General features: G+C 45.1%; 1 protein-coding gene across 1 annotated transcript in view; it reads right to left on the bottom strand.

The window, feature by feature from the left end:
* LOC124789070 (kazrin) overlaps positions 1–27,377 on the bottom strand; it is a 1,028,805-nt gene that overhangs the window by 278,071 nt on the left and 723,357 nt on the right. The window contains exon 5 of the mRNA XM_047256362.1: positions 7,402–7,738. Coding sequence (XP_047112318.1) covers positions 7,402–7,738 — 337 coding nt within the window. The remainder of the gene's footprint in view (positions 1–7,401; positions 7,739–27,377) is intronic.

The following is a 27,377-nucleotide window of genomic DNA, read 5'->3' as shown; positions in this document are numbered from 1 at the left end:
CCCCATCATCATTGTTCGTTGGCCGCGAGTGTGGAAAACGGTACACCACCACTTTCTGCCAGCCACCGTGCACGCGACGTGGTATCGAGTTGCCAATAAAAAATATGCGACGAGGTACCGGCTCCACGCTATCGGATTAACAGACTAGACTCCCACCTTTTCCTGACTGTCGCCTCCTGGACACTGATGAACATTTCTTCACGTGCGTGCCGTCGTCCGGTGGCTGGCGACTGACGTAGAAGATCTTAGCTTATTACCTACGTGTCACACTTGACGTGATTGGATCTTGCACGCTCCTGTGTCCGGATGACTCTTACTCTACTCCCGCAAAATATCATGCGCTTACATGGTTGCAGATTTGGAAATGAATAACGCGAGAAAATCTCTTAAGCTGAGGAAAGCCGCCGGTCTAGACGGAATATTCCCTGAATTCATCAGACACCTGGGCCCCTCTGCCCGTGCACGGCTTAAACAATTCTACTGCGACATCATGAACACCAGCCGGGTTCCCTATCAGTTCAAGATAGCCAAAATCCTCGCAATCTTAAAACCAGGAAAGCCACAGGATGACCCAGCTAGCTATCGGCCAATAGCCCTATTGAGCATTTGCTGCAAGCTATTAGAAAGACTGCTGTACAACAGAATATATGACTCCATAGAGAGACTAATTCCCGCAGACCAGGCAGGATTTAGGAACAAACGGAGCTGCTGTGAACTAGTACTTGCCTTAACCTCATACATTGAATCAGGCTTTCAAAGGGCCCAAAAAAACCTGTGTGGCTTTTGTGGACCTCTCGGCCGCCTATGATACCATCTGACTCGACGGAGTTACACTCAAGCTGAAAAAAGCGATCCCTTGCCGCAACACAACTAAGCTTCTGGAAAACATGTTGAAAAATCGCTACTTCAGAGTGAACGTAGGTCAATCTACGAGTAAATCCTACGCAATAAACAATGGGCTCCCACAGGGATCAGTGTTGGCTCCCCTTCTCTTCAGTCGGCCGGAATGGCCGTGCGGTTCTGGGCGCTACAGTCTGGAACCGAGCGACCGCTACGGTCGCAGGTTCGAATCCTGCCTCGGGCATGGATGTGTGTGATGTCCTTAGGTTCGTTAGGTTTAATTAGTTCTAAGTTCTAGGTGACTGATGACCTCAGAAGTTAAGTCGCATAGTGCTCAGAGCCATTTGAACCATTTGAACCCCTTCTCTTCAACCTATACAGGAGTGACATGCCAGCAACTAAATGGCAAAAATTCTGCTATGCAGATGACATTGCAATAGCCACTAAGATCAAGACATTTGAAGAGGGGGAAGCTACTCTGTGAACGGACCTTCAACTTCTTAACCAGTACTAACGAAATGGAGGCTCTGCCCAAATCCAAATAAAACTGAGGTAAGTGTATTCCACCTGAACAATCATGAGGCAAGACGAGAGTTACTAGTAACATTCTGCAATGAGCGATTGACGCACAACAGCCATCCAAAATATCTAGAAATCACTCTTGACCGGTCACAAACCTATAAAAAACACCTAGAAATAACCAGTCAAAAGATAAAAAATGGAAATAACATATTAAGAAAGCTGACTGGAACCTCCTGGGGAGCTCAAGCTAGCACCCTATGCACCGCAGCACAATGTCTGGTTTACTCGGTGGCAGAATACTGCGCCCCAGTCTGGTACAAGAGCAGACACACGAAAAAAATTGATGTCCAGCTTAATACCACCATGAGGATTGTCTCAGGAGCTCTGGAATCAACTCCACTCCCCTGGCTTCATGCCCTTTGCAATATAGCTCCTCCCTCCCTCAGAAGGCAATAAGCAGCTATTCGAGAACAGAAGATATACCTATCCGAAAAATATTGGACCATCTACCAGCTACCCGCCCAAAATTCAGGAAACCTATATGGGAAGACGAAGTCCCAGAAAGGTACGACATAGCAAGGGAATGGAGGCAATACTGGTCGCTGAATAATCACCATCCTCTCATCACTGATTTTGATCCTTCGATACCGGTGGAAGGGATGCAAATGCCCAGAAGAACTTGGTGCAGACTTAATCGTGTGAGGGCTAACCACGGCAGGATTAACCACAAATGGAAACTCACTGATGACCCACGATGCGACTGTGGTGCAGAAGAACAAACGATCCCTCACCTGGTCTTCGAATGCCCTACGATGAGGTATGAAGGAGAATGGAGGGATATCATGAATGCCACTCCACGTGCTGTTCAGTGGGTGACCTGCTTAGATGTGGACTTGCAATAGCTGCAGTGGCTGTCTTCCTAATCTTTTGCATATTGTTGTTTGCAATCAGTCATTCAATAATATATTCTTAATTCGTTTATTACATTCATTAATAGTATGTGTGCGATTTTACTCTGTAGATGCCATACACTACATAAATAAATAAGTGAATGACCACCGACTACGTCTTCGCCAAAGGGGAGGAAGTGGAGCTTGATTACTGATGGTACCTGTAAAACGTTCACAACGCCTCGAACGTACACCGGCGTACCGTACACACTTCGCGAAGTACGACTTTTATGCAGGATGGCGCTCCATTCTGTATTGATACAGCTGTGAAAGACCTCTTGCGGACATCGTTTGGTGTGGATCGCTTGCTGAGCAGCCACATCCATCATGTTCAGCCTCCCAGGTCCCCAGGCCTCAATTCGTGTCTTTTTTGGCCGTAGTTTTACCTATCTACTGCGATGTCCGACCTTATTAAAATTGCTAAAAGACTACATAGGATGGCAGTTTCTCACCACTCCTACCGATATGCTGCACACTGCTGTTCACATAATTGTGCCTTGGCTACAGGTAATTTTGATGAATTACGGCGGACATGTTGAGCATTTGTTACAAAAAATGGTTTTTGCTAAAAACCAGTTGCTTTCGTATCATATGAAGCGTCATTTGTTGGTCATTTTGTGTACTTTCTTTGGTTTCAATAAAACCCCATGTCATTGCAAATATGTCTGTCAATTTTTTCCTTTCTACCTACACTATTCCGTGAAGCACTGAATTTTTGAATGTTAACGGACTGTTGGGTCCCCCGTATATTAAATGCTCTCACGTCTTCAATGCACTAATACTTTCAATACAATGTCGGTCAAATTTCCTGTTCGTGTACATGATATCAGTAACTGCTCTATCAGTAATTCGTTAATACTGGTATTCTATATGCAATAGCTGAAGTGCGTTTCTTCGTTACAATACACGCTTCGTTCTTTTAAAAAAAATGGTTCAAATGGCTCTGAGCACTATGGGACTTAACAGCTGAGGTCATCAGTCCCCTAGAACTTCGAACTACTTAAACCTAATTAACCTAAGGACATCACACACATCCATGCCCGAGGCAGGATTCGAACCTGCGACCGTAGCGGCCGCGCGGTTCCAGACTGTAGCGCCTACAACAGCTCGGGCACTCCGCCCGGCCGTTCTATGCAGTCGAAACATCGAAAATGGTAGGATTTCTTGCTATTAATGTAGAAATGATGTTTGCATTCACGTTTGATTAAAATTTTGCCCTCTGGCGATGAGTTAGTAAACAAAAAAATTAAAGAAACTGTTAGGCAATAACAGACTACGAATGATACACAATGTAACCGTAGGTTTCTGCATCCGTTGTCACCGACAATTCTTCAGGGTATGTTATCACATGGTCAATGTTTAAAATTCTCTAATGTTTCAGCCAGTACTGTAAATGGCTTTCCTCAGGACACTGTACTGACTGCACAACAAAACACCCTGACGAAGCCCATTTGAAACAGTGTCGAAGTTTATATATTGACCATGCGGTCACATACCCTGAAGAATAGTACTGACAATGGCATATAAGGCTGACAATAGTCTGTTGGTAAGGTTATATTTTCCCGTTGGCCAGTAATATAGTTCACTGAAATATGCGGAACATAAGGGACGAAGAGCCAGGGCTGTTTCCCAGCTCCCTGCCTCACCCTTCGCAGGTACTGTCCTCATCTGCCTACATCCTTTCTATGCAGTGTAGCACTACTCCGATACGGGTGTGTAAGCAGCGAAGTGTGGCGTTCGTGTCTTTCGACGTGCGTGGAGTAAATGGGGAAACATGAACCATGGTGACGTTTTCAACAAATGCATTCAAACGGGACCAATGTGCAGTTATTCTTTTCATAATTTTTTCATAATGCGGGGCCACAGTCATAATATATTTCTTTACAGTCAATACCGCCATTAGACTGTTGTTTATTTATAGTGTTACGTTTGCACTTACACAATCATGATTTCGGCTTCAAAGTTCCATTATCAAGTGTTTTAAGTGTTATAAATTGACTAAGATGGCATACTGTCGTATTGTGCCATCAAGTGTTTTAAGTGGTATAAATTGCCTAATATGGCATACTGTCGTATTGTATTTTAATACGACAGTATGCCATCTTAGGCAATTTATAACACCTAAAACACTTGATAATGGCACTTTGAAGCCAAAATCATGATTGTGTAAGTGTAAATGTAACACTATAAATAAACAGTCTAATGGCGGTACTGACTTTAAAGAGGTGTTATTCTTTTCTCGGTTGGCGAAGGACAAACACCGGTAGACAACTATCGGAGAGTAGAGAATGTGTATGGGTCAGGATTCCTATCGAAAACCACCGTTGTCGAATTGTGCGCCACGGAGTGCTGCTGCTTCATGATAACTCACGAAATTTCATCATATTTTCACTTACTGTTGGCTGCATTTGTTGCTATCGGTACATTTTTCTTCACAAGTAAGAGAGATTCTTTGATGAATTTTGCACAGCATACAAACCATACTTACAGGTGTATGAAACTCAAGCGTTTTCCAAATCTGTTAAAATTGTGGTAAAAATTGAGTTAATTAACTACAAAATTTGATTTTTTTCTAAACATAAAGTTTAAAACGTAACATTCATTTATTCATAAATTAAATATATTCTAGAGTTTCAGACACCTGTAAGTATGGTTTGTATGCTGTGCAAAATTCATCGAACAGTCTCTCTTAATTATGAAGAAAAGTGTACCTATAGCAACAAATGCAGCCAATAGTAAGAGAAAAAATGATGAAATTTCACATGTAAAAAAAAATATTTTGTTCTGTTTTGGAACTTCCGCTGCTACGAGTGTGAATCCTGAATCCTTCCTGGTCATGCTGACAAAGTTTTATGAATTTACTTGTAAAAGTATAGACAGTGGAAATTAAAATGTCCTGTGGTGCCTCTCCTGCTCCAAGTCGGCCCGTTTGACGTCCTACCCCCCTTAAGAATTTTGAGGGATTTCTAGAAGAATGTGTCTTAATTGAAACCGTTTTGTAAAATTGCAGTGCAATTCAGCCTTAGTGGCGTATATCAGTTTTGATAACCTTTTAAAGTTGTTTGGTAATATCTCGCCCGGGAGGGGCGGTTTTCAATCTATGTGGAAATAGTAATTGATTTCCTGGTTATTTGATGTAAAGTTAATTTGAAATGATTTACTTGGCCCGAGTGGCGGCTTTTTTTAAATGTTTGCAAAGAGATTAATTCGCTTGTGGTTTCATATAACAAGCAGTTTGTAAAATTGGTGTGAGTGGCGGGTTTTTAAGTGTTTTTAAAGAGATTAAATCATTTGTGGTTTTATATGACAAGCAGTTCGTAAAGTTTGCCTGAATGGCGTTTGTTAAAGAAATTATTATCTGATTTATGATTGTAATTCTCTTAATGATTTATCTACACTACTGGCCATTAGAATTGTTACACCAAGAAGAAATGCCGATGATAAACGGGTATTCATTGGACAAATATATTATACTAGAACTGACATGTGATTACATTTTCACGCAATTTGGGTGCATAGATCCTGAGAAATCGGTACCCAGAACAACCACCTCTGGCTGTAATAACGGCCTTGATACGCCTGGGCATTGATTCGAACAGAGCTTGGATGCCGTGTACAGGCACAACTGCCCATGCAGCTTCAACACGATACCACAGTTCATCAAGAATAGTGACGGCCGTATTGTGACGAGCCAGTTGTTCGGCACCATTGACCAGACGTTTTCAATTGGCGAGAGATATGGAGAATGTGCTGGCCAGGACAGCAGTCGAACATTTTCTGTATCCAGAAAGGCCCGTACAGAGCCTCCAACATACGGTCGTGCAGTATCCTGCTGAAATGTAGGGTTTGGCAGGGATCGAACGAAGGGTAGAGCCACGGGTCGTAACACATCTGAAATGTAACGTCCACTGTTCAAAGTACCGTCAATCGAACAATAGGTGACCGAGACGTGTAACCAATGGCACCCCATACCATCACGCCGGGTGATACGCCAGTATGGCGATGACGAATACACGCTTCCAATGTGCGTTCACCGCGATGTCGCCAAACACGCATGCGACCATCAGAAACTGGATTCATCCGAAAAAAAAGACGTTTTGCCATTCGTGCACCCAGGTTCGTCGTTGAGTACACCATCGCAGGCGCTCCTGTCGGTGATGCAACGTCAAGGGTAACTGCAGCCATGGTCTCCGAGCTGATAGTCCATGCTGCTGCAAATGTCGTCGAACTGTTCGTGTAGATGGTTGTTGTCTTACAAACGTCCCCATCTGTTGACTCAGGGATCGAGACGTGGCTGCACGATCCGCTACAGCCATGCAGATAAGATGCCTGTCATCTCGACTGCTAGTGATATGAGACCATTGGGATCCAGCACGGCGTTCCGTATTACCCTCCTGAACCCACCGATTCCATATTTTGCTAACAGTCATTGGATGTCGACCAACGCGAGCAATAATGTCGCGATACGATAAACCGCAATCGCGATAGGCTACAATCCGACCTGTATCAAAGTCGGAAACGTGATGGTACGCATTTCTCCTCCTTACACGAGGCATCACAACAACGTTTCACCAGGCAACGCCGGTCAACTACTGTTTGTGTATGAGAAATTGGTTGGAAACTTTCCTCATGTCAGGACGTTATAGGTGTCGCCGCCGGCGCCAACGTTGTGTGAATGCTCTGAAAAGCTAATCATTTGCACATCAGGGCATCTTCTTCCTGTCGGTTAAATTTCGCGTCTGCAGCACGTCATCTTCGCGGTGTAGCAATTTTAATGGCCATTAGTGTATGATGCAAATAAATATGTTGAAATGAAATGGTCACTGTATTGGTCAAGTCCTTCCACTGCCTTTATATCAAAGATTAAGGAAATTGCAGTTCAAAACAGAAATAACGGTCCATTTTTACTACTTTTCGGCTTCCTGCTTGCCACTCTGCGACTATTTGCAGGAAGCTACGTCTAGTTATTGTTCGAGCAACGCTCGGTACTCTACGGAGCTCTGCGGTATACCAGGTAATCTCGAAGTCGTTCGAATGCGAGTATGGTTGGGCGAGCCGTAACTGCAAGTATGCTGGTAAGCGGCCGTACCTGACGCGGCGGTGGCGGCAGCAGAAGTCACGGCTGTAGAGGCGGACGCTGCCCCGACGCCGACGCCGCCAGTCGCGGAGGCGTCGCCGGCGGCGGAGGCGGCTCCGGCGATGGGCGAGGGCGGTCGGATGCCGGCGGGCTCTTCGGCCGTTGTCGGCTTGTCCTCGGCGGCGCTCGGGTCGGCGCCGGCCACCTTGGCCAGGTGCTCGTCCAGGCGTCGCGACGCGTCGTGCAGCTCGCCGCGCACCGCAGCCACCTCCTCGTGGGCCACCGCCAGGTCGCCGTCGATGCGCGCCGCCAGCTGCTTGTTCTCCTCCACCATCCTGCGGAACTTTGCCTGCGAAAACACGCAGACCGATCGCTCGTCATTCTTCTGTAGCGTACGGCGCAACACTACATTATACGTGGTATCTCAAACCTTTTGGATCAAACAGAAACAGGTAATAGTGGATCCCATAATATTTCTGACCTACTCAGCCATCATATTAGGCTCCAAGAAGTTGTTCCCAGAGCAATGGAGATGTAAGACGTGCCGGGTGATCAAAAAGTCAGTATAAATTTGAATACTGAATAAATCACGGAATAATGTAGATAGAGAGGTACAAATTGACACACATGCTTGGAATGACATGGGGTTTTATAAGAACCGAAAAAATACAAAATTTCAAAAAATGTTCGACAGATGGCGCTTCATCTGATCAGATTAGCAATAATTAGCATAACAAAGTAAGACAAAGCAGAGATGATGTTCTTTACAGGAAATGCTCCATATGTCCACCATCATTACTCAACAATAGCTGTAGTCGAGGAATAATGTTGTGAACAGCACTGTGAAGCATGTCCGGAGTTATGGTGAGGCATTGGCGTCGGATGTTTTCTTTCAGCATCTCTAGAGATCCAGAATGAGATTTTCACTCTGCAGCGGAGTGTATGCTGATATAAAACTTCCTGGGAGATTAAAACTGTGTGCCGGACCGAGACTCAAACTCAGGACCTTTGCCTTTCGCGGCCAAGTACTCTACTATCTAAGCTACCCAATCACGACTCACGCCCCGTCCTCATAGCTTTACTTCTGCCAGTACCTCGTCTCCCACCTTCCAAACTTTACACAAGCTCTCCTGCGAACCCTGCAGAACTAGCACTCCTGAAAGAAAGGATATTGCGGCGACATGGCTTAGCCACAGCCTGAGGGATGTAAAGCTGTGAGGACAGGGCGTGAGTCGTGATTGGGTAGCTCAGATGGTAGAGCACTTGCCCGCGAAAGGCAAAGGTCCCGAGCTCGAATCTCGGTCCGGCACACAGTTTTAATCTGCCAGGAAGTTTCATCCCTAGAGATGTCGGTCGATCACGATACACTTGCGACTTCAGGTAACCCAAAAGCCAATAATCGCACGGACTGAGGTCTGGAGACCTGGGAGGCCAAGCATGACGAAAGTGGCGGCTGAGCACACGATCGTCACCAAACGACGCGCGCAAGAGATCTTTCACGCGTCTAGCAATATGAGGTGGTTCTAATAAAACCCTATGTCATTCCAAGCATTTGTGTCAGTTTTTACCTCTCTATCTACATTATTCCGTGGTTTATTAAATTTTCAAATTTGTACTGACTTTTTGATCACCCGGTAAATAGACGACGAAATGTGGTGTGAGGTACCTGTGGCAGATGTCAGATTCGGTACCATTCGCGTGAAAAAGACCGCCTGCACAATGCTAGTGCTCTGTGATTGGCTGAAGCTACTCATTGGAATGACTTCACTTTTTAATACAAATCTCTCTTAACAGCTCACTATCAATCAGTCATTTTAGAATTATTAAAAGCAATTTAAATCAAAAACAAAAGACCGACGAAATAGCAGACGAAGCACTTCGGAAGCTTTCGGGTCACGCCTTTTCTGGTATGACGCGCGAAGTGTTTCGGGCTGTTCGTCACTCTGGATTAGGGAGTCGAGATGTACAGTCATGTTGTCTGTGGCAGGATGTGTTTGCCAGTATTCAGTATTAACGATTCACTCCGGTAGTCATGAGGCACAGACACGTGCCACAAATAGTATAAAGATATATTTTCGTAAACATTGTGTTTGATCATGTACTTTGCTGTATCAGAAGGTATCGTATTAAGATCATGAAGTCTTCTCGTGTGGCTATATTAAAATACGCGTGTGGCATCCCAAAGAAGTGATACATTATTTCAGAACAGAACCTCACTAAAAGTCAGTTTTAGCCTCAAGATACAGAACCTGCGTGCTGTTTTCTGCGCTGGGTACATCAATTTGAAGACAGCAGGTTAGTGAACTATAACAGAACCTTCGTATTCCACACAGCGCAGTGGAAACAACTAGGCGCCTCACGTGTACTGCATGCTCGGAACAAATGTGCTCAGTGACACGTCATCTGCAGTAATGCGGAGGAGGTAAAGGAGGATGATCGTTATTAACACCAACAATCATTCATTCTTCCTTTCTTGCCGTAATCCGCCACCGATTATATTGAGATAGGGAACCAGTAGTCTGAAATGCATATTTATTGTGTTATGGACGTACACAGGTACACGTCATAACACGAAGGTAGCTCATTGTATTTATTTAAAGCTACGACCGCCAGTCTCATTGTACGCATTGCAACGACACTTGTTGTTCTGCCACATTCTCTTAAAGATCCCAGGTGGTTCAAAATGGCTCTGAGCACTATGGGACTTAACATCTGAGGTCATCAGTCCCCTAGAACTACTTAAACCTAACTAACCTAAGGACATCATACACATATGCCTGAGGCAGGATTCGAACCTGCGACCGTAGCGGTCGCGCGGTTCCAGGATCCCAGGAGTTTGTTGTGCATTGGAACTGGTACTAGTTGATAAACAGCGCACAACCCTGACCACCAAACAGACATACTGTAAACAACTCATAGCACTTGTGTCACTTGATGACCGCAGGCATCGCACCGGCGCATTAAGTTGTACCGCACGCAGTTGTCCATTGCATCAGACAGCTGGTGATGTGCCCATGGTGAGATGTGTTACTTCAGAGTCAAAGATGGAACGTTACTGATCACGAGAGTTGACAGGCATGCATTTAATGTACGGTGCAGCAGGATGTGGTGCCCGCAAAGCAGCGTGAATGTATAGAGAGCGCTTTTCCAACAGGCATCATCCTAATTGGAAGAAATTATCTCCGTGGATATCAACTTACGATAGGTGGGGTCGTTCGCCCCAGCCAAGGTTCCTTCCAAACACAGGTAATGGTGTTGCATCGTGTGGCCGACCACAAACAATAAGCGCCCGTCTACTTGTCCATGAAGCACACGTTATGGAGAATGCTATGTGGAGTGTATTGGTGGATCAGATATTACACCGCTATCATAAAGAATATGTGCAAGCACTGGGACCAACGGATTTTGATCCCTGTGTTCAGTTCTGTCAATCGATCATCCACTGCAGTGCTATAGGGCCGAGCTTCGTACAATTTTTATTGCTCACACATGTGGCCTCATTCATTCTTGATGGTGTTCTCAACGGCTGCAACAGTCGTGTCTGAAGCGAGGACAATCTCCACTCCACCCACATCGGTGACTACCAGCAACGATTCTCTGTCAACGTATGATGGGGCATTGTCCAAGAATAGCTAATAGGACCTTATTTTCTGCCTCCCCATTTGAGTGGTCAACGTTATGCTGTGTTCCAGCGAGATGGGTTGCCACAGTTCTTGGAGACTGTGCCCCTTATCGACCACGAAAGGCTGTAGTTTCAACACTATGGCGCACCAGCCCATTTCACTGTTAATGTCTGAGAGCACCTGAACAACATATACCCTCATCGTTGGATTGAGTGGTCCTGTTCCACAGTCACCTCGACAGCCAGATCCCATACCTCTGGACTTTTTCCTCTGGTGATACGTCAAGATGTTGGTGTATGAATCTCCCGTAGAAATGGATGAAGACCTGCTTGCTGGGGTCCAAGCTGCCTGATACGACAGACACCAGCGATCTTTGAGAGAGTGTAGCAGAACCTCATGCACTGTTGCCATGCATGCATTGACACGGACAGTCGTCACTTCGAACAGTTACTATGAGCTATGTTGTTATTACAAATTGTAGGCTGTGTATGTCCATAACACAATAAATATACATTTCCCACCTTCGATTCTCTGTGTCAATATAATCGGTTGTGCACCCACTATCACCAGTTTCAGTTTGACCCAAAAGGTTTGAGATACCCACTAAGTACTATATTTACCTATTTTTACGAACTCTGAAATCGATAGTTTTTAACCGCAGGTAATCCAAGTTCAGTTTATAGTGACAATTGGTACATAAGAGTATACAGTGCCTGACAAGAGAAGTGATGAGCGCAGAAGACATAGTCAGATGTCAATGTAACTTTGTTCATGTACACCCCACCGGCTGGTATATAAATGATTAGAGTTGCAGTTCTATGTGACAGCTATAACGGCAACCTGCATGCATTAGTCTTGTTCGCGTTTGCTGTTATTACCAGGCCTGTCGCGTTATATAAGGGGCGTGAATAGCCTCAGATGTTGAGTGACTGTGTAGGACATAGCGAGCCCTCGTACTCGTGTCAGACTGATCTGTCAGCGTTGCCCTTTTCTTATGTGATATCCTTCAATTCATGGTTGGAGGACAACAGGCAGATTTCATATTCCTAGATTTCCGGAAAGCATTAGACATTATACCCCACTGTAGACTGTTGACGAAGATCCGAGCATACAGTTTAAGTTCCCAGATATGTGAGTAACTCGAAGACTTTTTAAGTAATAGAACCTAGTACATGGTCCTCGACAGCGAGGGTATCTTTGGGAATGCCCCAGGGAAGCGTGGTACGACCGGTTTTATTCTCTAGGTACATAAATGGCCTGATGGATAGGGTGGGCAGAAACTTAAGGTCGTTTCCCGATAGCGCTATGCTTTAAGGAAGATGTCGTCGTTGAGTGAGTGTAGAAAGATCAAGATGACAAAATTTCTAGTTTGAGTCATGGATGGCAGCTTGCTCTAAATATAGAAAAATGTGAGTTAATGCAGATGAATGGTAAAAACAGCCCTGTAACGCTCGAATGCAGCCTATGCAGCATTAGTAGGGTGAAGTTTGACGCAGTCACTTCGATTATATTCCTGGGTCTAATGTTGGAAAGCTATATGAAATGTAATGAGCACGCCAGATTGGTAGTAAGGAAGGCGAATGCTGGACTTCGTTTTACTGGGAGAATTTTGGGAAAGTATAGTTCACCCATTGAGGAGACGTCGTATATAGTGCGACCCATTGTTGAGTACTGTTAGAGTGTCTGGGATCCCCATCAGGTTGGATTAAAAGAAAACTTCGAAGAACTACAGGCAATTCAGAGGCGTGCTGCTATATTTGTTACTGGTAGGTTCGATCAGCGCGTAGGTATTACGACGATGCTTCGTGAACTCAAATGGGAATCCCTGGAGGGAAGGCGATGCTCCTTCTACAAGGGACTATTGCGCAGATTTAGAGAACCTGCATTTGAGGCCAACTACAGAATGATTCTGTTGCCGCCAACGTATATTTCGCGTAAGGACCACAAAGATAAGATGCGAGAAATTAGGGCTCGTATGGACGCTTTTAGAGAGTCGTTTTTCTATTTGTGAGTGGAACAGGAAAGGAAGGTACAAGGTACCATGCGCCGTGCACCGTACGGTGGTTTGTTGAGTATGTATGTAGTTGTAGATGTAGATATCAGAAACTGACAGAGTTTGAAAGGAGATTAATTCTGAGTTTCCGTTTCGCCGTCTGGTCGAACCGCGCAGTGTCTAGATTTGATGCGGATGTGACAGTGGCCTGATGTTGTATTCCATGGGAACATATGGACAGGCATACTCATCGACAAGCTTTCGGACAAGTAGGATCGCACTATTATGCACCAAGCACGTGGTGGCACCTTCACATCTCTGCTTGTCATCCAAGAACAAGTAGCAGACTTCCTGCAACCTCATGTGTCATCCCACACTACTGGTCAGAGACTGGCACCAGCAGGCCTAGAGAACTCCTGTCATGTGCCACAGTCACCGCAACACAACAGTTGATTGTGGAATTGTACGGTGGCTGGGAAGCATGGACGGCTGATGAATGGCGTCGCATTGCATTCAGCGATGAACAGCGGTTGTGAACTACCCCGGATTACCATCGTCGGCGAGTATGGCCGCGAAATGGGAGGAGGTCTTACTTGAGAAGTGGCGCGGTTGCTGGCGTCGCCTTTCGAACTCCTGGCGCCACTAGCTCGATCTGTCGTGTGATGTCCCTCAGTGAGAATCGAACTCAAGTCCTCTGGTTTACAACAGAATTCAGTACAGCGAAGCTGGCTTCAGCTCTCTCCTCGGTGTGCAACGTCACAGAGCTGGCTGGCCAGGCTACGCACGAAGACGGCACTCGAAGTCAGCCACACAAATGTGCCCAGCAACCGCTCGCCGGACTCGCTGCCCAAGACGCTTGCGCAAGTGCTCGCCTTAGTCCTCCTCGCTCCGTGACCACTCCCCAACTCGCTACGCTACAATACGCCCCGTCCCTCATCGACAGCCTCGATCGAACATCTTAATGGCCTCAAACTAGAGGGACATCACACGACAAATAGAGCTAATAGCGCCAGGAATTCGAAAGGCGACGCCAGCAACCCCGCCACAGCTCACTACTCTTACCATGTTTTGGAGAGGCACAGTGATGTTACTCTTGGCGTCGGGGTGTGAGGAATCATTGGATATAATTTTAAGTCCCGGCTGGTACTGATGGAAGAAATCCTGACAGCACAACGGTACGTCACGGATATCCTGCATCCTCATGTGTTATCTGTCATGCGACAATATCATATTGTCATTTTTCGCCAGGACAACGCTCGTCCACAAGTGTCTCTACGAGCACTCCTCTTGATGCTGAGCTCCTTCCGTGGCCAGCAAGATCCCCAGATCTGTCTCTGATAGAAAATATGGGATCAGTATCCATGATATAAAGTACCATGTTCAACAGTTGTAGGCCAGATTGTCTCAGAAGACGATACAATTACTTATCACTGCATGCATCAAGCCAAATAGCGCGCAACGTTTTATGATAAGTGGACTCACATTGCTAAGTTATTTGTGAATTTGACTCGGTTTTGTAATCATCCTCTCGTCCGTGTTCGTTTCCTCCTTGGTGCTTAATTTTTCTGTGAGGCTGTGCATTTAGTATAAATGTGCAGAGTAATGAAACGACTACACCTATATTCACATTGGCAGTATTAAGATCACAGTCATTTATTTTATTAGTATCATCTGATTTCGGAGATGTGCCATTTTCAAGTGCTTAATCTGGAACCACCATATAACACATGATACGTACTAGTACATAACAAGTCTATGCTTATAAATCTGTGGGCCAGTCCATATTGTTTGTATGTAAATATGGTACCATTTAATTTACATTGTTTGTTACCATACTCGTACTTTACAAAGTTACCCTCTGTCAGTGTTTACAATGTACTCTATTTTCTTAATTGCATTTCGATTCCCCACGAAGGAGCGGACTGGGACCGGATAAAACCCGTCTTCAGTTTAACGTTTTTCATATTTAATAGAAGTTGTAAAATATATATAAAGCACGTCAAATAAATGATGAATTTGAAAATACCCTTTGATGGAATGTTTCGTTGATTTTGAAACTTTTTAGATGATTTTATATTACAGTTAAAATATGATCACTGATGCTAATAATGCAATGTAATGTCATGAGACTGGGGCCTCCCGTCGGGTAGACCGCTCGCCTGTTGCAAGTCTTTCGATCTGACGCCACTTCGGCGACTTTCGATGGGGATGAAATGATGATGATCAGGACAGCACAATACCCAGTCCCTGAGCGGAGAAAATCTCCGATCCAGCCGGAAATCGAACCCGGGCCCTTAAGATTGACATTCTGTCGCGCTGGCCACTGAGCTACCGGTGGTGGACATGTTAATAACGCTGCTACGGGGGAAGGAGTAGAAGAAAAGGTTACAGGAGAATATGGGCTTGGGACAAGGAATAAAAGAGGAGAAAGACTAATTGAGTTCTGTAACAAGTTTCAGCTAGTAACAGCGAATACCCTGTTCAAGAATCACAAGAGGAGGAGGTATACTTCGAAAAGGCCGGGAGATACGGGAAGATTTCAATTACATTACATCATGGTCAGACAGAGAACTGTACGTATTGCCACAGGATGCCTCAAACCAACTCCCACAGACATCATTTACCCCATCATAGGCATAGCATCATCCACTATCCGCAGACAAGTAGCCGCCGAGATCGAAAGATCAAAACAAAAGAATGATCCTCGACACCCGATGCATATGCACCGAAAACAACGTGTCCGGCTGAAATCCCGCAGGAGTTTCATTGAAACTACTGAAGAGCTCGTCACCAAGCCCGCCGCAAGGCGGCTATCTCTCTGGGAAGAAATGGTGCCACACTCCACAACGGAACTACTTGAGGAGGGATCTGCAGGATTTCAACTATCTTTTACAACTTGGAGGTCATTAAACCGGCTGCGCACTGGAGTAACTGGGTGCAAATCAAACCTATTTAAATGGGGTTACAGTGATGGCGACAGGTGTGAATGCGGAGCAATACAGGACTTGGACCACCTACTGATCTGCCCAGATATGTCTATAACATGCACTAAAGATGATATTTTGAAGGTCAATGACAAAGCAATCTACGTTGCTAATTTTTGGGAAGGGAAGATATAGTTGGTGCATCCGGACACGGAAGAAGAAGAAGAAGAGATTCCGAAATCAGATACTGGATTGTAAGGCGTACCCAGGAGCAGATATAGACTCAGATCACAATATACACTCCTGGAAATTGAAATAAGAACACCGTGAATTCATTGTCCCAGGAAGGGGAAACTTTATTGACACATTCCTGGGGTCAGATACATCACATGATCACACTGACAGAACCACAGGCACATAGACACAGGCAACAGAGCATGCACAATGTCGGCACTAGTACAGTGTATATCCACCTTTCGCAGCAATGCAGGCTGCTATTCTCCCATGGAGACGATCGTAGAGATGCTGGATGTAGTCCTGTGGAACGGCTTGCCATGCCATTTCCACCTGGCGCCTCAGTTGGACCAGCGTTCGTGCTGGACGTGCAGACCGCGTGAGACGACGCTTCATCCAGTCCCAAACATCCTCAATGGGGGACAGATCCGGAGATCTTGCTGGCCAGGGTAGTTGACTTACACCTTCTAGAGCACGTTGGGTGGCACGGGATACATGCGGACGTGCATTGTCCTGTTGGAACAGCAAGTTCCCTTGCCGGTCTAGGAATGGTAGAACGATAGGTTCGATGACGGTTTGGATGTACCGTGCACTATTCAGTGTCCCCTCGACGATCACCAGTGGTGTACGGCCAGTGTAGGAGATCGCTCCCCACACCATGATGCCGGGTGTTGGCCCTGTGTGCCTCGGTCGTATGCAGTCCTGATTGTGGTGCTCACCTGCACGGCGCCAAACACGCATACGGTCATCATTGGCACCAAGGCAGAAGCGACTCTCATCGCTGAAGACGACACGTCTCCATTCGTCCCTCCATTCACGCCTGTCGCGACACCACTGGAGGCGGGCTGCACGATGTTGGGGCGTGAGCGGAAGACGGCCTAACGGTGTGCGGGACCGTAGCCCAGCTTCATGGAGACGGTTGCGAATGGTCCTCGCCGATACCCCAGGAGCAACAGTGTCCCTAATTTGCTGGGAAGTGGCGGTGCGGTCCCCTACGGCACTGCGTAGGATCCTACGGTCTTGGCGTGCATCCGTGCGTCGCTGCGGTCCGGTCCCAGGTCGACGGGCACGTGCACCTTCCGCCGACCACTGGCGACAACATCGATGTACTGTGGAGACCTCACGCCCCACGTGTTGAGCAATTCGGCGGTACGTCCACCCGGCCTCCCGCATGCCCACTATACGCCCTCGCTCAAAGTCCGTCAACTGCACATACGGTTCACGTCCACGCTGTCGCGGCATGCTACCAGTGTTAAAGACTGCGATGGAGCTCCGTATGCCACGGCAAACTGGCTGACACTGACGGCGGCGGTGCACAAATGCTGCGCAGCTAGCGCCATTCGACGGCCAACACCGCGGTTCCTGGTGTGTCCGCTGTGCCGTGCGTGTGATCATTGCTTGTACAGACCTCTCGCAGTGTCCGGAGCAAGTATGGTGGGTCTGACACACCGGTGTCAATGTGTTCTTTTTTCCATTTCCAGGAGTGTAGTAGTGATGAAGAGTAGGCTGAAGTTCTAGACATTAGTCAGGAAGAATCAATACGCAAAGAAGTGGGATACGGAAGTACTAAGGAATGACGAGATACGTTTGAAGTTCTCTAACGCTATAGATACAGCAATAAGGAATAGCGCAGTAGGCAGTACAGTTGAAGAGGAATGGACATCTCTAAAAAGGGCCATCACATAAGTTGGGAAGGAAAACATAGGTACACAGAAGGTAGCTGCGAAGAAACCATGGGTAACAGAAGAAATACTTCAGTTGATTCGATGAAAGGAGGAAGCACAAACATGTTCCGGGAAAATCAGGAATACAGAAATACAAGTCGCTGAGGAATGAAATAAATAGGAAGTGCAGGGAAGCTAAGACGAAATGGCTGCAGGAAAAATGTGAAGACATCGAAAAAGATATGATTGTCGGAAGGACAGACTCAGCACACAGGAAAGTCAAAACAACCTTTGGTGACATTAAAAGCAACGGTGGTAACATTAAGAGTGCAACGGGAATTCCACTGTTAAATGCTGAGGAGAGAGCAGATAGTTGGAAAGAATACATTGAAAGCCTCTATGATGGTGAAGATTTGTCTGATGTGATAGAAGAAGAAACAGGAGTCGATTTAGAAGAGATAGGGGATCCAGTTTTAGAATCGGAATTTAAAAGAGCTTTGGAGGACTTACGGTCAAATAAGGCAGAAGGGATAGATAACATTCCATCAGAATTTCTAAAATCATTGGTGTGTAGAATATATGAGTCTGGCGATATACCATCTGACTTTCGGAAAAGCATCATCCACACAATTCCGAAGACGGCAAGAGCTGACAAGTGCGAGAATTATCGCACAATCAGCTTAACAGCTCATGCATCGAAGCTGCTTACAACAATAATATACAGAAGAATGGAAAAGAAAATTGAGAATGCGCTAGGTGACGATCAGTTTGGCTTTAGGAAAAGTAAACGGACGAGAGAGGCAATTCTGACGTTACGGCTAATAATGGAAGCTAGGCTAAAGAAAAATCAAGACACTTTCATAGGATTTGTCGACCTGGAAAAAGCGTTCGACAATATAAAATGGTGCAAGCTGTTCGAGATTCTGAAAAAAGTATGGGTAAGCTATAGGGAGAGACGGGTCATATACGATATGTACAACAACCAAGAGGGAATAATAAGAGTGGACGATCAAGAACGAAGTGCTCGTATTAAGAAGGGTGTAAGACAAGGCTGTAGCCTTTCGCCCCTACTCTTCAACCTGTACATCGAGGAAGCAATGATGGAAATAAAAGAAAGGTCCAGGAGTGGAATTAAAATACAAGGTGAAAGGATATCAATGATACGATTCGCTGATGACATTGCTATCCTGAGTGAAAGTGAAGAAGAATTAAATGATCTGCTGAACGGAATGAACAGTCTAATGAGTACACAGTATGGTTTGAGAGTAAATCGGAGAAAGACGAAGGTAATGAGAAGTAGTAGAAATGAGAACAGCGAGAAACTTAACATCAAGATTGATGGTCACGAAGTCAATGAAGCTAAGGAATTCTGATACCTAGGCAGTAAAATAACCAATGACGGACGGAGCAAGGAGGACATCAAAAGCAGACCCGCTATGGCAAAAAGGCATTTCTGGCCAAGAGAAGTCTACTAATATCAAATACCGGCCTTAATTTTTAATACCGGCCTTAATTTGAGGAAGAAATTTATGAGGATGTACGTCTGGAGTACAGCATTGTATGGTAGTGAAACACTGACTGTGGGAAAACCGGAACAGAAGAGAATCGAAGCATTTGAGATGTGGTGCTATAGACGAATGTTGAAAATTAGGTGGACTGATAAGGTAATGAATGAGGAGGTTCTACACAGAACCGGAGAGGAAAGGAATATGTGGAAAACACTGATAAGGAGAAGGGACAGGATGATAGGACATCTGCTAAGACATGAGGGAATGACTTCCATGAGATAGGATGGTGTGAGAGCTGGGAAAAGCGGTATATCTCAAGACGGATTTCACCTTCAGGTTGTGGGAGTTAGTTGAAATTCTAGGAGACGAGGCGTGAAGTTGCATGGAAAGTGGGTTATCGATTTAGTGCCACAGCAGGATAGCTGGATTGGGGATTACTAGGTAGGATATTGGGTGCCGCCGCAGGGTTTGATGGTTAATGTTGTTGTGACCCCGAGTCGCAACCCCTGTCACGTAGACTACCCTTCAGCCAAGGCAGGTGACCGGTACTACATATACGCCAGGCGAAACTATTACGTTAGCTTTCCATTCGATGGCTTGGCTGGAAGTTTGTGTTATTCAGCGGGGAGTCCGACACCGCTATCCAACAGCCGCGGATGTTCCTCAGCAGTAGCCACTACAGCTCCAGCCCCACCGTGCATCTGACCGAAGAACAGTGTTTACAACAGGATAGCGACTGTACTGTATTGTGTAATTGGACTTAGCCATTGACTTTACTGTTACCGATCTTGAAGTTGAGTATTAGCGTTTTTTTTAATAAAAGTGCGTCTTTGGAACCGTTAACTGTAATAATTGCTTCAGTGGTTATATTTTTTAGAGTGCGTGCATGGTGTGATGTTGGGAGTAGATCCCCAGTTACACTGACATCAGTGGCACCTCAGTGGCTGTCCGGATACATAGCAGAAACTGACGACGAGAATATCAGACCTCTACGGGCAAGCCCAGGCCTAAGTTTTGGTGATTATGAGATTCAGTCTTGGTCCAATTAAAACAACTTGTAGTGACAACTTAGTGGTTTTGGACGCGATGGCTGAACAATTTTCATGTGTTGTCTTTCCTTTGAATCTTCTCTCTAACCTGTCACAAAGTACACTGTCTAATCTCTTGTTTCCAGTAATCCTAGATAAGAAATAATCTGTGTGCAATACAGCTTCAAATGACGCAAATAGCTGACCTTATGGTACAAATATTGCACCTTTTCTCAGTCTATTTGTCACTTGCAGGCAAAGCGGCTGCAAAGACAGAACAAGAGGTTCCACCGGCAAGAGAAAGACATGTGGACACCGCCGGTGCTCCATCCGTTTGATTGGATGAAGAAAAAATGAGCAAATTACATCGCCTGGATGGAGAAACGCTTCACGGGGCACAGAACAACAGGTAAAGTCATGCAGAGAACCTTTTTGCTATCTAAAGTTGGTTTATTTAATTTTTGCAAATCCTCCATACTGATGTGGATGCAGGACTGTGGCTTATTGTCGTGCATTTAAACTACACACGTCGATTAAGTAGAATCAACGGCATCCAGTTCAATTACAGTACCTATTCTATATGCGCCATTGTTTGGTTCTCTCCAATCGTTTTTCACACAGGCGGCCTGAATGTGAGGCTAATGAAGCTTCAAAACTGGTTACTTAAATAATAATTTTTTTAGGAAGAATTACAGCTTCTTGTATCCTTTTTCTAAGATTTATGGTTTAGAGATGTAGTTGTTTCCAGACAAGGATCCAAATGCATTAGGTTATACGCAGCTTATAGACAAATTGTCTGAATATTCTGAAAGTCAAACTATCGTAGCAACAGCACGCTACAAGTTCTACAGACCTTATAAAGAAACCCGATTACACTTTCACGGTGACGGTCAGCATGTTTCAAGGTGCAAGCAGAGACTGTAAATTCGAATGTCAATATCGTGAACGTTATCTTTCGTTTGCTTATACAGTAGTAAGGGGCATGCTCATAGTCCATGCTCCTGACGCAAGCCTACTGAAGAACCTCATTAGATTAAACAACCTCACTTTCATCCGTCATTCAGGTATTTGAGCAGAAGAAACAGAATGGACTCTCGATCAGTTTCCAGTAAACTCCAGTGGCAGAACCACAAAACCAAACCACCGCTATGAAAAGTTGGAAAGCTCATTTAATAAATTTCAGGGTGTGCTAACAAGCTACAATGATCAACCGATCCTAATAAACGGCCGTCGTATACTAACTGCTTAGTTTAAGCACAAGGTGGTGCAAGCAACGCTGCTTGTGACAAAGTTTCCACTTACTGCCAATATGATGGGACGATCATTTTGACCAGTTAGAGTTCACCGTCCAGGACGCAGGCAATCAAATACACATAAATGGAGTGTACACAACTCTTTTAAAGAGTACAGCCAAGCTTTTTGTGGCGCTTCATGAAGCTCTAAAGATTATCAGGTGCATATCAGCTCCAAACCTCATACAATTCCGAAATTTTGCAAGGCTAGACCCGTTCCTTACGAGTTGTGTGCAAGGTCAAGCAAGAATTGGATACCAGAATGAGATTTTCACTCTGCAGCGGAGTGTGTGCTGATATGAAACTTCCTGGCAGATTAAAACTGCGTGCCGGACCGAGAGTGGAACTCGGGAACTTTGTCTTTCGCGGGCAAGTGCTCTACATCTGAGCTACCCAAGCACGACTCACGCCCCGTCCTCACAGCTTTACTTCTGCCAGTACCTCGTCTCCTACCTTCCAAACTTAACAGAAGCTCTCCTGCGAACCTTTCAGAACAAGCACTCCTGAAAGAAAGGATATTGCGGAGACATGGCTTAGCCACAGCCTGGGGGATGTTTCCAGAATGAGATTTTCACTCTGCAGCGGAGTGTGCGCTGATGTGAAACATTCTATATAGCAAGTTCTTCTACAAAACTGAAGCCAAACATTTAAAAATTTCAAACACTGAAATTTAAAAACTATCAGTTATCGAAGTTCCAAGCTGGAACATAACGAAACACACTCGTCTGCAAAATACCCGAACACTTATTAGCTACCCTTATATGATTATTGTACACAAATGTTTATTCATTGCAGTGCAGAAATTAATCCCTCCCTTGTGCAGCTGCCTCACTCTCAATTCTCTGAATGGTACCTGCTAAAAGTTCACATTGAAGATGTCTTTCTCTGCAAATTTTGTTTACTGGTGGAGCTTCGTTACAACCTACGGGCAAATCAATCATCATAACATGCAGAAGTGATCACCTGAAACGCCACGCCGGTTAGAGAAGTGGATAAACAGCGACTTTGGTCTATACAACGTGTGCTGCGGGCTTTTTAAGAAGCGCCTCATTGGTCCACATTTTATTGATGGGACTCTAAATGATCACAGGTATCTACAAGTCTTAAGACATATGCTGCATCTTTTACTGGAAAACATCCCACTTGCCATCCTTCTGGTACCAACATGACGGATGTCGGCTCCCGTTTCGCGCAAATAATTACAGACTATCTGAACAGAACGGAGATCGTTGATTTGGCTGTTTGCGAAACACAAAATGGCCGACACGCTCAATGTATTTCACACCTTTGGGCTTTTATCTGTGGGGAGAATTAAAGGAGAATTTAAATAAGCAGCCTACAAGGAAACACCGACGATTCCAGAGGACATGAAGTGCTATATAACAGGTATCTGTGGTGCAATAACTCAGCGCGAAATTCAACACGCAGCACTGTCTGTCCGGAATCGCTTTACGCTCGAGATAAAGATTTTGGATCCTTGATACGAGTTTGCTCACATTTGGTACTGTAGGAACGTCGTTTGTGTGACCTCTTCTGCTAATGGCGGGAATGTAATTGGCGGCGCTGATCTTGTTGTTGCTTGATCAAGTTCCGCACATGTTGAGTTGTTAACGTCCTCTTCGTATGTCCTTTCCAACGACACAGACTAAGTATATAGTTCCTTTAAGAAAAATCGCGGTGTCATAGTTCAGCAGCTATAAACCATAAAAATTACTTGCGTACGTCAGAAAATTCTCCACAATGTTGGCTTTAAATCAGCGAAAACTTACCTCTGTGTACTATGTTGTTGTAATTAAAGTGCAGATAGTCATAGAAGCCCAGTGTGGGAGTTATCATATGGTAGCAAAACTTGGTAGATATTCTAATGCGTTAATGCGGAACCGATTTACGCTGAAAAAAATTATTTCCAATGTTGGCCACCGGGTACAAATCTGGCGTTGTGAATGCAAGAAAATCGTATAAAAATGTTTCCACATGTAACGGATTAAGTACGGGTCGCGGTCAGGAAAGATCAAACAAGTGAGAAAGGCATAACGTCGATATTATTATTAACCGTCGATTACACAATTTGTTCTGTATGAACACTGGAGACGTCGGCGGGATGCTGCATCCGTAAAACGACGTGATCAACAACTGCTAGCAGCAGTTCCGGTGGAATCCGAACAACGAGTTCTTGTATGCTGGCCTTCAAATCAGCTACAAACCGAACGTGTAAGTGGTGAATGCATTCTTATAGATATCCCCAGAGCCAAAATTCACATGGATCTTGCCGGCCATGCTTCTGAAAAACCTCTGGAGATAAATCGTTCGGTCAAGGTTGCATTAAGTACACTACTGGCCAATAAAATTGCTACACCAAGAAGAAATGCAGATGATCAAATGGTATTCATTGGACAAATACATTATACTAGAACTGACATGTGACTACATTTTCACGCAGTTTGGGTGCATAGATCCTGAGAAATCAGTACCCAGAACAACCACCTCTACTCGTAATAACGGCCTTGATACACCTGGGCATTGAGTCAAACAGAGCTTGGATGGCGTGTACAGGTACAGCTGCCCACAGTTCATCAAGAGTAGTGACTGGCGTATTATGACGAGCCAGTTGCTCGGTCACCATTGACCAGACGTTTTCAGTTGGTGAGTGATCTGGAGAATGTGCTGGCCAGGGCAGCAGTCGAACATTTTCTGTATCCAGAAAGGCCCGTACAGGAGCTCCAACATGCAGTAGTGCATTATCTTGCTGAAATGTAGGGTTTCTCAGGGATCGAATGAAGGGTAGAGCCACGGGTCGTAACACATCTGAAATGTAGCGTCCACTGTTCAAAGTGCCGTCAATGCGAACAAGAGGTGACCAAGACGTGTAACCAATGGCACACCATACCATCACGCAGGATGATACGCCAGTATGGCGATGACGAATACAAGCTACCAATGTGCGTTCACCGCGATGTCGCCAAACACGGATGGGACCATCATGATGCTGTAAACAGAACCTGGATTCATCCGAAAAAATGGCGTTTTGCCATTCGTGCACCCAGCTTCGTCGTTGAGTACACCATCGCAGGCGCTCCTGTCTGTGATGCAGCGTCAAGGGTAACCGCAGCAATGGTTTCCGAGCTGATAGTCCATGCTGCTGCAAACGTCGTCGAACTGTTTGTGCAGATGGTTGTTGTATTGCTAACGTCCCCATCTGTTGACTCAGGTATCGAGACGTGGCTCCACGATCCGTTACAGCCATGCAGATAAGATGCCTGTCATCTCGACTGCTAGTGATATGAGACCATTGGGATCCAGCACGGCGTTCCGTATTACCCTCCTGAAGCCACCGATTCCATATTCTGCTAACAGTCGTTGGGTCTCGACCAACGCGAACAGCAATGTCGCGATACGATAAACCGCATCAGCGATAGGCTACAATCCGACCTTTATCAAAGTCGGAAACGTGATGGTACGCATTTCTCCTCTTTACACGAGGCATCACAACAACGTTTCACCAGGCAACGCCGGTCAACTGCTATTTGTGTATGAGAAATCGGTTGGAAACTTTCCTCATGTCAGCACGTTGTAGGTGTCGTCACCGGCGCCAACGTTGCGTGAATGCTCTGAAAAGCTAATCATTTGCATAGCAGAGCATCTTCTTCCTGTCGGTTAAATTTCGGTCTGCAGCACGTCATCTTCGCGGTGTAGCAATTTTAATGGCCAGTAGTGTGTATCTCTCACGAGGTGAGCTACATGAGGTGTTGCTCTATCTTGCATGAAATCAATGGTTTCCATACTGTTGCGCTCTTCCAAAGCAGAAATCTCATGTTGTAGAAGGAGGTCTCGATAATGTGCAGACGTGTCGGTACACCTGACAGGCACTACGGGTGTATTCTCTTCAAAGAAGAACGGACCGAGAATAAAGGTGCTTGTGAATCCACATCACACATTCACATACTGCGAGTGAAATGGCTCTTTGTGCACAATACGCGGTTTAACAATATCCAAAATCCGGCAGTGCTGTGTATTCACTGTACTGTGTAGTGCAAAATGTGCCACATCAGTTGCCTGCCCACTTGTCATTAATTTCGATTCGTGCCAGAAATCGAAGAGAAAATTCAGAACGTTCCAGCGGATCATGAGGTTTGAGTTGCTGCACCGTTCGGCGGGTACCAGTGTAAAATAGACCGAAATACTTTCCATAGTGTTGATCATGGAACGGACAGTTCTCGTGACACTGCTTTAGCACGACCCGGGGCACGTGTTGCATGGTCAGTTAGGGCAACAGCAACCTATCAATAACTACCACCGGTATAGGACGCCTTCCTCTTCGAGATGCCACCCCAAACTCGGCCGCGTTTTCTAGTTTCATTATTATCTATTTAAACCGTTTGATGGCCTCTATTGAAACCTTTCAGTCGACGATACATACCGTGCACAGTACCAGATTTGCAACTGAAGGCAAAATTGGATCTATATTTTTTCCAAAGTATATCGGTTCCACATTAAAGCATTAGCAAGTTTCGCTGCTGTAAGATAATTACAGCGCATATTGGGCCTCCTTGAGTAGCTGGACTTTCATTATCACCACCCGGTATTTACTGCCTATGGATATATTCTGCGTGGTATTAGTTACACTCCACTCAAAAACACACAAGTTTCTAAGAGTGCTTCTACTGCCATAGAAGCCATCATCTTCCGAAAATCCTCACTCCAATGCCACATTCTACACTTGGTTACTTCCATCAACCCTTCACTGACGTACCAGTAAGGTCGGGTACAATAAGAACAGTGTTATGAAATCCAGTACAATTAAAACATCTTTACAAAGAAATTTTGACTTCAAGTGTGCTTACTTCAGCCAGTGCACACAGATAGCCGATAACATTTGATAACTAAATGTGAACTTTAAGCGAACCTGCTGGCATTATACGATGCAACGCTCCGGTAAATGCAAACGACTCGGAACCAAATATTTTCACTAACTTCTTCAGGTTCGGCCACACAGGACCGATAATTTTAGAGAATGACATCGTTTCCACAAACCTTTTATTCCAAATGAGTACTTTAGTCGGCACTATTGCATGGTTTCGAGCGTGTGGTCACTCTCAATCCTAACCATTTGCACATCCAAGAACCTCGTTCACTTCGTACCAGTCTGTCATTTGCTGAATGCGGTCTTCATGGCGTTGTAATTTTAATGAACAGCAGTGTATACCTAACTGTATGCAGTTCCACACACGTATACACACGCGGTACAATTCCGAACACGTGTGTATGTATGATTCGTGGATACGTATTCCGAGGTCGTGTCCATTGACGTCCGTGCGATGTGTTACTGTGCATGGCATGCAATTTATGCCTTATACTGCTTACAAGGATTATGTATCAAAATCTGCTGTATACTTGAGAATGAGCGCGCCCTCGTAGGGATCTGATGGTGCTGAACAAAATTCAGTTTTAAAATAAATCCCGGTGGAAACGATGTAATTTTTACAAAATTTATAATTACGATAATAATTCGTGGCGTTAGACCTGAAGATGATCGGCAGCTCAGACTAAAACCCGTAGTCGGTAATAAAAGTTGTGATCCAGACAGTGTCTGTTTATTTATGATAACAAAAGAGATCACGGTTCCTACACATGGTGACAATTATGAGAAACGTTATTTGGTTAAGACAAACTAAGATTTTCACAAGATGAGCTTGTAACTGAGGAAGACTAGCTGCAAATATTA

Source organism: Schistocerca piceifrons, chromosome 3, assembly GCF_021461385.2.
Source record: "Schistocerca piceifrons isolate TAMUIC-IGC-003096 chromosome 3, iqSchPice1.1, whole genome shotgun sequence".
In the NCBI taxonomy this organism is placed as follows: Eukaryota; Metazoa; Arthropoda; class Insecta; order Orthoptera; family Acrididae; genus Schistocerca; species Schistocerca piceifrons.
The sequence above is the reverse complement of the archived record's forward strand: the minus strand, read 5'-3'. Positions and strand labels throughout refer to the sequence as shown.